General features: G+C 37.9%; 2 protein-coding genes across 2 annotated transcripts in view; both read right to left on the bottom strand.

Moving 5' to 3' along the window:
• Positions 1-1,314: 1,314 nt before the first annotated feature.
• LOC134662437 (uncharacterized) overlaps positions 1,315-12,133 on the bottom strand; it is a 333,293-nt gene continuing 322,474 nt past the window's right edge. The window contains exon 2 of the mRNA XM_063518662.1: positions 1,315-1,452. Coding sequence (XP_063374732.1) covers positions 1,444-1,452 — 9 coding nt within the window. The 3' untranslated portion in view covers positions 1,315-1,443. The remainder of the gene's footprint in view (positions 1,453-12,133) is intronic.
• LOC134662446 (CCR4-NOT transcription complex subunit 7-like) lies at positions 1,664-10,167 on the bottom strand. The gene is made up of 7 exons (XM_063518673.1): positions 9,627-10,167; positions 9,040-9,149; positions 5,242-5,355; positions 4,386-4,504; positions 3,732-3,889; positions 2,600-2,740; positions 1,664-1,803 (listed from the first exon to the last, which is right to left on the bottom strand). The coding sequence occupies exons 1-7, from the start codon at positions 9,744-9,746 to the stop codon at positions 1,708-1,710; spliced, it is 858 nt and encodes a 285-aa protein (XP_063374743.1). The 5' UTR covers positions 9,747-10,167; the 3' UTR covers positions 1,664-1,707.

Below are 12,133 nucleotides of genomic sequence, written 5' to 3'. Positions count from 1 at the left end.
CCAGTGAGATTACCCAAAATGACGAGCGTGTGATATAAAGATATTTGTGAAACAATTAGTATCAAGTGATATTTTTACCTATAAAGCGTTAATAACAGGTCATGAGATTTTACATTTATTACAATAAAGTGATACTCAATCCGTTCCATTTGTTTTATTTTTACTCATTAATAACAAGCTCAATAATAATAATACATTTGGTTGTTGATTATAAATTATACTCAGATTTTTATTACTTGTAGTAAATACATAAATAGGAGAATGGCAATTTGAATAATTATTGGTTCTAGTTTGCCGTTGCCCATTTCAGGAACACTCATTGGCGTTCGCTAAACCGTCCAGACAGGACCAACGAAGGCGTTTCGTTCGCGTTCGTTGGCTTGGTGTGTACGCGGCGTATTGCCAGCGAAAGTATCTTTACCCCACTATGGCAAATCAAAAGGAGGGTAATGATTAATTTTAATAAATATATTAGAGACTGCTAGGTGCATTACAAGAGCGACATTAGAACTTTAGTAAAACGACAGCTTACTCGCAACTAATAAAAAATCTGAGTGGCAAAAATTGTAGTGGCATCGCAAAAACCATGATATCTGCTTGGACTGTTCAGCTAGCGCTTAAAACTATTTCAGTTTATATATTTTAATTTGATATATTTTTGAATTCCCAACATCAAGAACGTTATTCGTTTCTTGACAGCCACCATGTCACACTGACTCGCAGTTATTAACAAAAACTCTTATTTTGTAAAATTACATAATTATTATATGATAATTTTGCAGATCAACCTTCGACCACAGAGTAAAAGCTAGGTACATAAAATGGCGCCTGCTGGTGATTCGTGTGGACATGATGGTTGTCATATCAAAGTTGAATAACGCTCCAGGCTCATTCGTTGCTACCATTTTTATCTCATGAGCACTTTGTATGATCTTAACACGAGGTCATTAGTTTATTCATATTGTGAATTAGGCTCACTTCAGTTCGACGCGAATACCAGGTCAGTGAAACATATGAACTACATAGGTATATTATGGAGACTGCACATCGCATTAAATAAATGTAGCTAAACGCGATGTATACGCTTCATTTTATTTTATACTCTCCGTTGCGGATATCGGAGTCGGACTGAATTAAACCTAAGCATAGAGAACAATAAGTAAGCATCGAGTGCTCACTCCATTCATGGCTAAAAAAACATATAAAACTAAAAATAATGAGTTTTAAGTCAGCTTTCTTAAAACTTATTATTAATAATATATGATATGAGCTTCAATTTCATAATATCATATCTCCCGTAGAACCGACTATTAATTAACTTTTTCGACGCCGTGTCAAACACAAAAGCTGTCACGCTGTCGCCACGTCACCGAAGTGTCAAAACTGAAATTGAACTTTATGCATATACACGTAGGTCTATGTTGCTCTGTGGTCTGTGACCGATTAATCGGTCTTTGGCGTTGAACCTACGGTGCGGATATATCGGTCATTGGCGTCCAAAAGGTTAATAATATCATATCTCCCGTACAAACTAGCAAACTACTATTAATGGTTAGTAAGAGATGTCTTGAATGGGGCGATCAGTATGCTCACTTATTTCTCTATGGTCCCTAAGGCATATATTCATTGAATTATTAATATTCTAGACTAAATAGGATATTACACATGATAACGATAAGTATATTGCAAACGTCCATGGGTTCAGGTTCACGGCGAGGAGCCTGCGTCGTCAGTGGAGCCCGCCGGCGCGCCCAGCCCGTACAGGTGTCCGCTAGTGCTTTCGATATTGCCGTCGAAGAATATCTGACCAACATACTACACATTACAGCTTATGTCGGTATACATAATATTTTGTCAAATCTAACAAACCTAACATTTGTTTACGTTACATGTCCGTCTTTTGGTCTCAAATTTACATATGTGTGCCAAATTTCAACTTAACCCTTAACCCTCCATTCATCCCTCATTTTTTGAAACTGTATGACAGCGTTGTCCGTTTTTTAGGACACCCTTGGGAGCAATCAATATCAATCTATAAGGTTCATGGCAATGTCCGTTTTAACGGACATCCTAAAAACCCTACTTTCAGAATTTTGTAATTTTTTTTTCGCAAATTTTAGTACTTTTTAACTCATTACTATCCCTAAAAACATTCCATGAGATAGGTGGATACATTATTTCATGTCTTGTCGTGTTAAGGGTTAACTGGTCCAGTAGTTTTAAGTTTTTTTCCTTTTGAGGTAAGGAAACGCTAAAAATGACAGATTCTAACAAAATCTGTGATATTTTTTGTTGTCACTGCTGTAAGCAGTGTTAAAACGTGTTTTAAATATGTTTAAATTTCATAGACAACGACCTCACGTGGTCGCGACCCTCAGTCATGAGGAATCGAGGAAGAAGAAATTTCATAGAATTGCATATGCTGCCCTCACAAGCGCACGCATATATATGGCATGCTTAGGGTTTGCACGACGGATCCTAAATGTATGGGAATATCCGCGGATCCGGATCCAGATCCGGATAATTCCATACATTTCGGATCCGGATTGCAAACCCTAGGCATGCTTTTAGGTTTAGTCTGTGGTTTTAGCGTAGGTACCTCTTTGATCTTGAAGAAGGCCATGCCGGTGAGGTGCGAGTCGGAGCCGGCCTGGTGCTGCGGGCCCACGCGCCGGAGCTCCAGCTGATCTGCCACCTCTTGGAGCCCCCCTTTCAGGTTCTTGCATAATTTCATTAAGTACTGAAATATAAATAGGTACTATGAGAAATTACTCCATTTAAGTCATAGCAAGCAGCATAGACAAACCAATATCGATTGATTTTAGGGTTCCGTACCCAAAGGGTAAAAACGGGACCCTATTACTAAGACCGCTGTCCGTCCGTCCGTCTGTCACCAGGCTGTATCTCACGAACCGTGATAGCTAGACCGTTGAAATTTTCACAGATGATGTATTTCTGTTGCCGCTATAACAACAAATACTAAAAACAGAATAAAATAAAGATTTAAGTGGGGGCTCCCATACAACAAACGTGATTTTTGACCGAAGTTAGCAACGTCGAGCGGGGTCAGTACTTGGATGGGTGACCGTTTTTTGCTTGTTTTGCTCTATTTTTTGTTGATGGTGCGGAACCCTCCGTGCGCGAGTCCGACTCGCATTTGGCCGGTTTTTTTTCTCAAACCGATAAGTTCACTGGTGCCCAAACCGATAAGTTCACGTCACGTGATATTTAGCTCTACGAATTTAATATTTGCTATCACTTTTATTATTTCATCGAGATGAAAACTGTTAGCATTTGACCCACTCATGTAATTTTACAAATATTAGCCTATATGTATAGGTATTAAATTAATGCGGGTAAGTGAGGTGTATTCAGGTAATTCGACTATGTACTTCAAAATGTCGGCTAACTGAGAAAATCACCCTTAATACCATAATATTAGAGTCCATTTTTGGAAATACCCATAAAAGTGATAGCAAATATTTGTGGAGCTAAATATCACGTGAACTTGTTCGGAATTACCAAATACACTTTACAAATGTATGGTACCAATAATTTTACTGAGGTGACAGACGCCATTGTAGAAGCCCAAAACAAATATTATTATTCATACAACAGTAACACACACTAAACTGTAAATGTTGAAGAAATATTAGTCTTCAAAATAGTAGTTTCACTAGATGGCGTTGCATGCTACTAGTAAGTATAAAAAGAAAAAGAAAACAACTTACTTTGACATCATAAACAGTTGGAAAATACAACCGTAGACTTTCAAAGAAATCATTCTCTTCCTGAGGCAAATTTTGATCTGTCAGCAGTTTTAGTAGGTATCCGAAATCGTAGCCTGAGTGAAAGCTCAACCAGTTAATGTTGTCCATTAATACTATGCCTGAAATGATGAAATATATCTATTAAAAAAATCATTATACACTTGGTCAACCAGATCTTGTCAGTAGAAAAAGGCGGCAAATTTGAAAAATGTAGGCGCGAAGGGATATCGTCCCATAGAAAATTTGAATTTCGCGCCTTTTTCTACTGACAAGATTTGGTTGACCATCTATATCTATACCATCGATGACTCTGCAAAATGAACATTCGTGATCATTAGTACAACATAAGGTCAAAGTGGGGGATTCTGGCCCACGCAACTTTATAGCGATGACTTATAATACAAACCACATTAATGTTTGAAGTTAGAACAAAATATTTGTAAATTGTAGAATTGTACATGTGACATATGTAAAATTATTGTGGTACGTATTTCTGTTTACAATTTAACAATATTGTCGAATTGTACACTTGTAAAGTTTCGTGGTATAGGCCCCAGGGGTTCCCAATCTTTTTCAGTTATATTCTATCAGTTAGTGTCAAAGGAAACAACTAACCTGAAGACATGAGCAGTTCTGCAAACTCCAATGGTTCAATGCCATGTTCCTCGTGCTCTCTAAACTGAAGCCCAGAGTTCTGCAGTAAATCAATGGAGTCCTGTGCATACATATCCTCCCTACAAAAAGTAAATATAAACGCTAAGTAATATCAAAAACCTTTTTACTATGCAGGTGTTTTTACGAATTCCCGATATTTAGGCACAGAACGAAAAATTTATACTTAAAGTTTTTGGCAAAAAATTCATTTTTGGTACAAGCTTTTATTGCTGACTGTACTTTTCTTACGACAGACAACTAATACTCATCGAGACAATTCTAAAAACCCCTAACACAATTAGGTTGCATTGTTTCATCACAGAGTTCCTATGGCCACCTCCTGTCTCCATCATCAGATCAGCTCGATGGTACCATAATATTGCATTGTCACCCGACTTACATGTGTATGCAAAGTTTCAGATCAATCGGAAACCGGGAAGTGGATTAAATTTAACTTGCAAGATTCCATTACATAGTTACATACAGGTCAACCTAATAAAAGCTTGTTAAAAATACAATTAGATTTCTTAAAGACAACAATTTTTTATTGAGAACTGAACTTTTTTTTTGCTACTTATTAAGGCGATTCTAACAAGCCCAAAATCAGAATCTTGTGAGAAGTGTCTTTAAATCCTATTTAAATATAACTATCTCGAAGTTCTCGAACATAATATATGAAATGGAACATCTGGACACCCACTAAGGATTGTTTTGTAAGGAGAAAAATACATCAAAGCAAATTTTGTCGCTTGAATATAAATTAATATTTTTTATCTCTAATCTTATCTCCAATAAGATAAAGAAATGAAGGTCTTACTGCAAATTGAACTTGAAGTTGAACTGCCATGTGGTGCAGCCCGGAGGCGTCTTTCCATTCTCATCCATGAATGTTAGCCCCAGCTGAATTATCCGAAGCAGATCTACATTACACCTAGAATACAAAATAGAATGAATGACTTACCTATTTTAAATATTCGCTTTTTAGGGTTCCGTACCCAAAGGGTAAAAACGGGACCCTATTACTAAGACTCCGCTATCCGTCCGTCCGTCTGTCACCAGGCTGTATCTCACGAACCGTGATAGCTAGACAGTTGAAATTTTCACAGATGATGTATTTCTGTTGCCGCTATAACAACAAATACTAAAAACCGGCCAAGTGCGAGTCGGACTTGTTGTTATAGCCAGGGTTGGGCAGTATTTCAATTACATGTATTTGAAATACGTATTTGAAATACAAATTAGTATTTAGTATTTGTATTTCAAATACTACCTCAAAAGTATTTTGTATTTGGTATTTCAAATACTGCACTCACATGTATTTAGTATTTTGTATTTCAAATACTTCAAGCTTCAAAATACATTTCTATAAATACATTTTATTAAATTCTATAATCCTAAAATGTCTAATCTCTCGCACAAGCTGTGAGCCGACCGCGAACCTCCGATCCAGCCGAGATACAATTTTCATTAGCTGGATACTGGATCTATATTAGGTCAACTTCTGCGTGGAACTTTTCGTTTAAATCTAGGGGATAGGGTCATTGCAGTAGTTTCCGTCCATGCACTAGTTTTCGACGACTTGACGGATTATCAAATATATATTTTATTTTTAATTTACTACTTTTTGCGAAATCTTCATCTTTCTCGCGTTGTCCCGGCATTTTGCCACGGCTCATGGGAGCCTGGGGTCCGCTTGGAAACTAATCCCAGTAATTGGCGTTGGCACTAGTTTTTACGATAGCGACTGCCATCTGACCTTCCAACCCAGAGGGTAAACGAGGGCCGTAATTGGAATTAGTCCGGTTTCCTCACGATGTTTTCCTTCACCGAAAAGCGACTGGTAAATATCAAATGATATTTCGTACATAGTTCCGAAAAACTCATTGGTTCGAGCCGGGGTTCGAACTCGCGACCTCCGGATTGCAAGTCGCACGCTCTTACCGCTAGGCCACCAGCGCTTCCTTTTTGCGAAATATCATTGTTATATGTAGACAGATATATTGCTTAGACGCCTTAGACATAAGGATTGAAATCAGTCCAAATTTGTGCAGGAATGTAGGTATACTATATTCAAATTTCGTCAAGTGGACGTAAACTAGAGCTGGACGAAAACTAGCGCAATGACCCTATAAGTTTATATGAAAGGATATTCGTTAACGTTAAAACTAAATGCTAAACAAAAAAATAAATAAAGGTATATTTTGTAATTGAAATACATTATTTTAAACACTGTAATTTGTATTTTGTATTTCAAATACCCATCACCAAAGTAGTTTGTATTTTGTATTTCAAATACTTTTAAAAATGTATTTTGTAATTTGTATTTCAAATACGTGGAAGCCAGTATTTTGCCCAACCCTGGTTATAGCGGCAACAGAAATACATCATCTGTGAAAATTTCAACTGTCTAGCTATCACGGTTCGTGAGATACAGCCTGGTGACAGACGGACGGACGGACAGACGGACGGAGAGCGGAGTCTTAGTAATAGGGTCCCGTTTTTACCCTTTGGGTACGGAACCCTAAAAACAGAATAAAATAAAGATTTAAGTGGGGCTCCCATACAACAAACGTGACTTTTGACCGAAGTTAAGCAACGGCGGGCGGGGTCAGTACTTGGATGGGTGACTTGCTTGTTTTGCTCTATTTTTTGTTGATGGTGCGGAACCCTCCGTGCGCGAGTCCGACTCGCACTTGGCCGGTTTTTTTATTTTCCATATCTTTTATAATCCGTTTTATAACTGTTGATGTTACAAATACCCTTTATTATTCAATAAATGTGGCCATGCTGTACTGTACCCTGAATAAACCCGACTTAGTTATTTATGTATAATAAAATATTTGAAATAAGGAATATTTCACCTCCTGACACTGTGCTAACGTCACTATAATTGCCCCTTAAGCTTTGGATTCCTCCGAAAGCGGTGCCGTCATATAGCGGCCGTCATATAGCGTCCGCAAAAGACGGCCGTCTTTACGGTGACGACATGTGGAAAGTACCACGGTGTCATAACACACCGTCACCGTTAGCCACCAAGGTCAAAGCGGCATATTTGAAAAATGTAGTCGCGAAGGGATAACGTGCCATAGAAAATTTGAATTTCGCGCCTTTTTCTACTGACAAGATTTTCTTGACCATCTATAATTTACTTGGAGGATGAAATATCATCAGAAGAGGAAAATAATCGTAGTACGGAATCATTTATTCAAATCTCGTGTCATTTATTCAAAATGGCGTCACCGCTATCTAATAAAACGTTCACGAAACTATCGACACCGTCATGACGGCCGTCTTCCAAATGACGGCACCGCTTTTTTACGTTACGTTGACAATCAACGCCGTCTAGGAAACCGCGCCATCTTGTTTACATAGACAACGTTCTAGTGACGTCATTCAACGCTATATAGCGGCCGTCATATTACGGCACCGTTTTCGGAGGAATCCAAAGCTTTAGGCACACCATAGATCTAACAATGAAAAAATCAATATGGTGGAAATATGAGGCATTATCTATGAAAAGGGGCCTTATTGTCGATGGCGCTTACGCCGCACAGTGTCGCGCGGCATTGTATTTATATTGGAGCATCGTTAATAATGGCATAACCGCATCGACAATAAGGTCCCTTTTCATAGATAACGTCACATATTTGCTGTAGGCAGGTAAGTCTCTGTATCTTAGTTGCTACAGCAGTAGACTGGTATACTTGAGACAATGCATATCGATTTGTGGCTTTGTGACCCTTCTCTGATGGAAAGCCAAATTTGTTTTAAAATTATAAATAAATATTTTTTGTAAATATACTATTCTATTTTATATAAGTCAAAGTCAAAAATATCTTTATTCATGTAGGCCTAGCAACAAGCACTTATGAATCGTAACATACTTATAAATTATCTTAAGCTAATTATCAGAGCAATTTATTGATGTTATTATTCCATAATAATATTGGATTATTATACAAATCAAATTTAACACAAATTTAAGAATTTCACAAAAGGATCGTCAAACATGATAAAAAAATTGTATAAAAAATACTAGTCTAGAATGTTTCTAGAATAAAATCTAAATGTCAAATAAATAAATAAAAAACACAATATTTCAATGGCATTGCACAAAATAGAAATACTATATTATACATACTAAAATTACTTAATGCATAATTACATTTTATACCAGCCAGCTCAATTCAACCAGCTATAAGGAACAAACAGACACAATACAAATGGTGCAATGTAAAAAGTGTATATTAATGTAATACACAGAATATGCAAAGGTCATCCTAATTTCCATTGTTGTTGTAAACAAAAAATCATAGACTAGGAATCCTCTAGACGGAGTTTAGAGCAATTATTTCATGAAACTGATGCTGCCAGAAATACTGGGGTGCGGGGGATGAGGTGAGTGAATCCCGTGCCGTGACTGGTCCGTTCAAAGACACGGACCAATCATGGCATGGGATTCTGACACTTTGACTGCAAGATGGAGTAAAAGTATCGTATATTTGTGGCTACCCGTTACTATGCTCAGTCTAGAGGATGTCTTGTCTGTGTAAAAAATGCACTTTACAAGCTTATAATAAAATTAGTTACATAAGTAAATTAATATAATAGTCACCTGAGTAGTTGGTACTGATAATCTGCTGTGGATCTGAATTCACCAATAGGCCTCGCTACCACTCCTGGGAACTCTGTGTCCATTGCCACCCAGTGATACTTTTGCACAATCTGAAGAACACCCATTTTTTTAATATATCACAATGAAACTGTGCTTACAAATGCTCCTCAACCTCCTAAACCCAAACCGGGGGTTGTAAAACCACAGCTTGTGAACTGCATGTGGCTATTTAGACATATTGGTATTATTCTTTCAATATACCAAAAAAATTATAGGTACTTAGAGTATTTACCACCAATCAAATATACATGTGTACCTTTTGAGATTATGAAAGGGCTGATGATAAACCCAAAGCAAATATTTCTATTAGTATCTGAGTAATTGTTTATAGAGTCTGTTCGGAAATAGAAGAGTCGTGGAATGTATTGGGCCCCACAACTCTTCTCTTTCCACACAGACTACCAAAGAATGTTTTTTTTTTTATGTATGCATGTTTTATATGTCCAATATTTTTTACACACCACTGGTGATGATTTACAACTATAGTATATCACAAGGATTTATTCGTAATAAAAAAAAATGTTTACCTTTCGAATAACATGAAATTCCTGATGGAGATTGTGGTTCCAAACATTTTTGATTGAACAGTCATCTTTCATTGAATTCATATTTACGCCGAAACTAGCGGTTGGCATCTGTAGAATCATAGCTTTTGGCACGTTAGCGTAATAGCGGATATAAGCACAATATTGCGATGAGTAAAGTTGAAAATGAATGAATTTCACTATGTTCCTTTGTATAAATAGTCCTCGGAAGGGCAAAACTGCAGTTTTCCTTTTTGAAAATTTTGACTGCAATTAAATTAGCCAAGGGCACCTGCGCAGATTTATTAAAATCAATAAATAAGCCGGGAATAAAAGCGTTTGATTATTTATGTTTACGAGGCTATGCCGACCTTATTTGAGGCAAAAGTACTTTGTTTCTTAATATATTTCTTTTTTAAATTTCAACACTGTTACTGTATATGTATATTACACAATAAACTAGCGTTATTTGAGATTTAAATATCTTAATTCACATTTGCCATTGCAGTTGCATTCTTACTTTCTCACTGCTATGTTGACGTTAGTTTGACAGTGACAGATAGGAGAATACATTTTTTAAGGGGTCTATACATGTAATGGGCTCTACAATCCCCACTGAATGATTAAATTGTGTAGGTACGTGTGGACGCTAGATGAGATTGGCGCCAATTATTTTCCTGATCAAATCGGTCGATTTGCCTAACTCGTCTGGATACGGCTTTTAACGAACTCGCACTTGACCGTTTTTAACCGCCTTCAAAAAAAAAAGGAGGTTCTCAGTTTGACCCGTATGTATGTATGTATGTATGTATGTATATTTGTTCGCGATTATCTCGCGGTTGGCTGAACCGATTTTGATGCGGTTTTCAGAAAAGTGTTTCTTACATTTTGGAGAAGGTTTTAGTATACATAGATCTGAGCTGATGCTGAACCCTGGCTGTACCTAGTGGAACTCAGGTTTGGTGCAACATAGGCTCACGCTGTTTTGGTCATCCGACACGCCTTGATGAGCACTTGGGAGAGCAGTACCCAAGATAGAGCTGATGCCGAACCCTGGATGTACCTAGTGGAACTCGGGATGTACCTAGTGGAACTCAGGTTTGGTGCAACATAGGCCCACGCTATTTTGGTCATCCGTCTCATCTTGATGAGCACTTGGGAGAGCAGTACCCAAGATAGAGCTGATGCTGAACCCTGGCTGTACCTAGTGGAACTCAGGTTTGGTGCAACATAGGCCAACGCTATTTTGGCCATCCGTCACATCTTGATGAGCACTTGGGAGAGCAGTACCCAAGATAGAGCTGATGCACCAAACCACCCTGGCTGGCAGGGTTCACTCTGGCTGTACCTAGTGGAACTCAGGTTTGGTGCAACATAGGCCCACGCTATTTTGATCATCCGTCACATCTTGATGAGCACTTGGGAGAGCAGTACCCAAGATAGAGCTGATGCTGAACCCTGGCTGTACTTAGTGGAACTCAGGTTTGGTGCAACATAGGCCCACGCTATTTTGATCATCCATCACATCATGATCAGCACTTGGGAGAGCAGTACCCAAGATTGAGCTGATGCTGAACCCTGGCTATACCTAGTGGAACTCAGGTTTGGTGCAACATAGGCCAACGCTATTTTGGCCATCCGTCACATCTTGATGAGCACTTGGGAGAGCAGTACCCAAGATAGAGCTGATGCTGAACCCTTGCTGTACCTAGTGGAACTTAGGTTTGGGACAACATAGGCACACTTTGTTTTGTTTAACCGACTTGTCGTCGTGTGCCTATGTTGCAGAGTTCCACTAGGTGGGTCGATGAACTTTTTTCTGCCTTTAAAAAAAGGACGTTCGCAGTTTGACCCGTATGTATGTATGTACGTATGTATGTGTGTATGTTTATTCGTGATTATCTCGCGTTTGGCTGAACCGATTTTGATGCGGTTTTCAGAAAAGTGTTTGTTACATTCTGGAGAAGGTTTTAGTGTACAGTACATGGATGGTTTGAAAAACCAATTGGACCCGGTAGGTGGCCATGCTATCGGTATACCTACCAACAAATTTATGTTGCTGAAACCGATTTAGATAAAATAGTGGGATTGGGAGTCGGACTCGGACTGGGAATGGGAGTGGGAGTGGGAGTGGGAGCAATATACATACAAATCGTTTAGCACCAAAACGTCATATTATGTTGTGTCGCGATATCTTATCATCGAGTTAGGCCATCACCAACATTAGTAGGTAGTTGCTAGCCCAAAACCTAAAATAAATGAAGTACCTACCTATCACTAAAAAGTAAAAAATAAAATAAATAAAAAATAATTAAAAAATTAAAAATAAACAAAAATAAAACCAAAATAAAATAACTTAATATAATATCTTTTTTTAAAAAAGGGAACCGCCTTCAAAAAACTAACCCACTGAAAAGTACAAAATAATTTTTATATGGCACCCCTTTACGTGTCCAGTCCCTATCCCGTCGTAAAGCAAATTTTTGCCAAAAAGTAATTAATACCTAATA

Source organism: Cydia amplana, chromosome 3 (genome assembly GCF_948474715.1).
Source record: "Cydia amplana chromosome 3, ilCydAmpl1.1, whole genome shotgun sequence".
Lineage (NCBI taxonomy): Eukaryota > Metazoa > Arthropoda > Insecta > Lepidoptera > Tortricidae > Cydia > Cydia amplana.
Note: the sequence above shows the minus strand (reverse complement) of the source record. Positions and strands in the feature narration are given on the sequence as shown.

Excerpts from the sequence above, each read along its gene's own strand:
- LOC134662446 (XM_063518673.1), bottom strand. The coding sequence starts at position 9,746 with ATGATTCTACAGATGCCAACCGCTAGTTTCGGCGTAAATATGAATTCA. Across the intron at positions 5,356-9,039 it reads TATCAGTACCAACTACTCAG|GTGTAATGTAGATCTGCTTC; the intron begins GTGACTATTATA and ends TTTGTATTCTAG. Across the intron at positions 1,804-2,599 it reads CCTTCTTCAAGATCAAAGAG|ATATTCTTCGACGGCAATAT; the intron begins GTACCTACGCTA and ends TATGTTGGTCAG.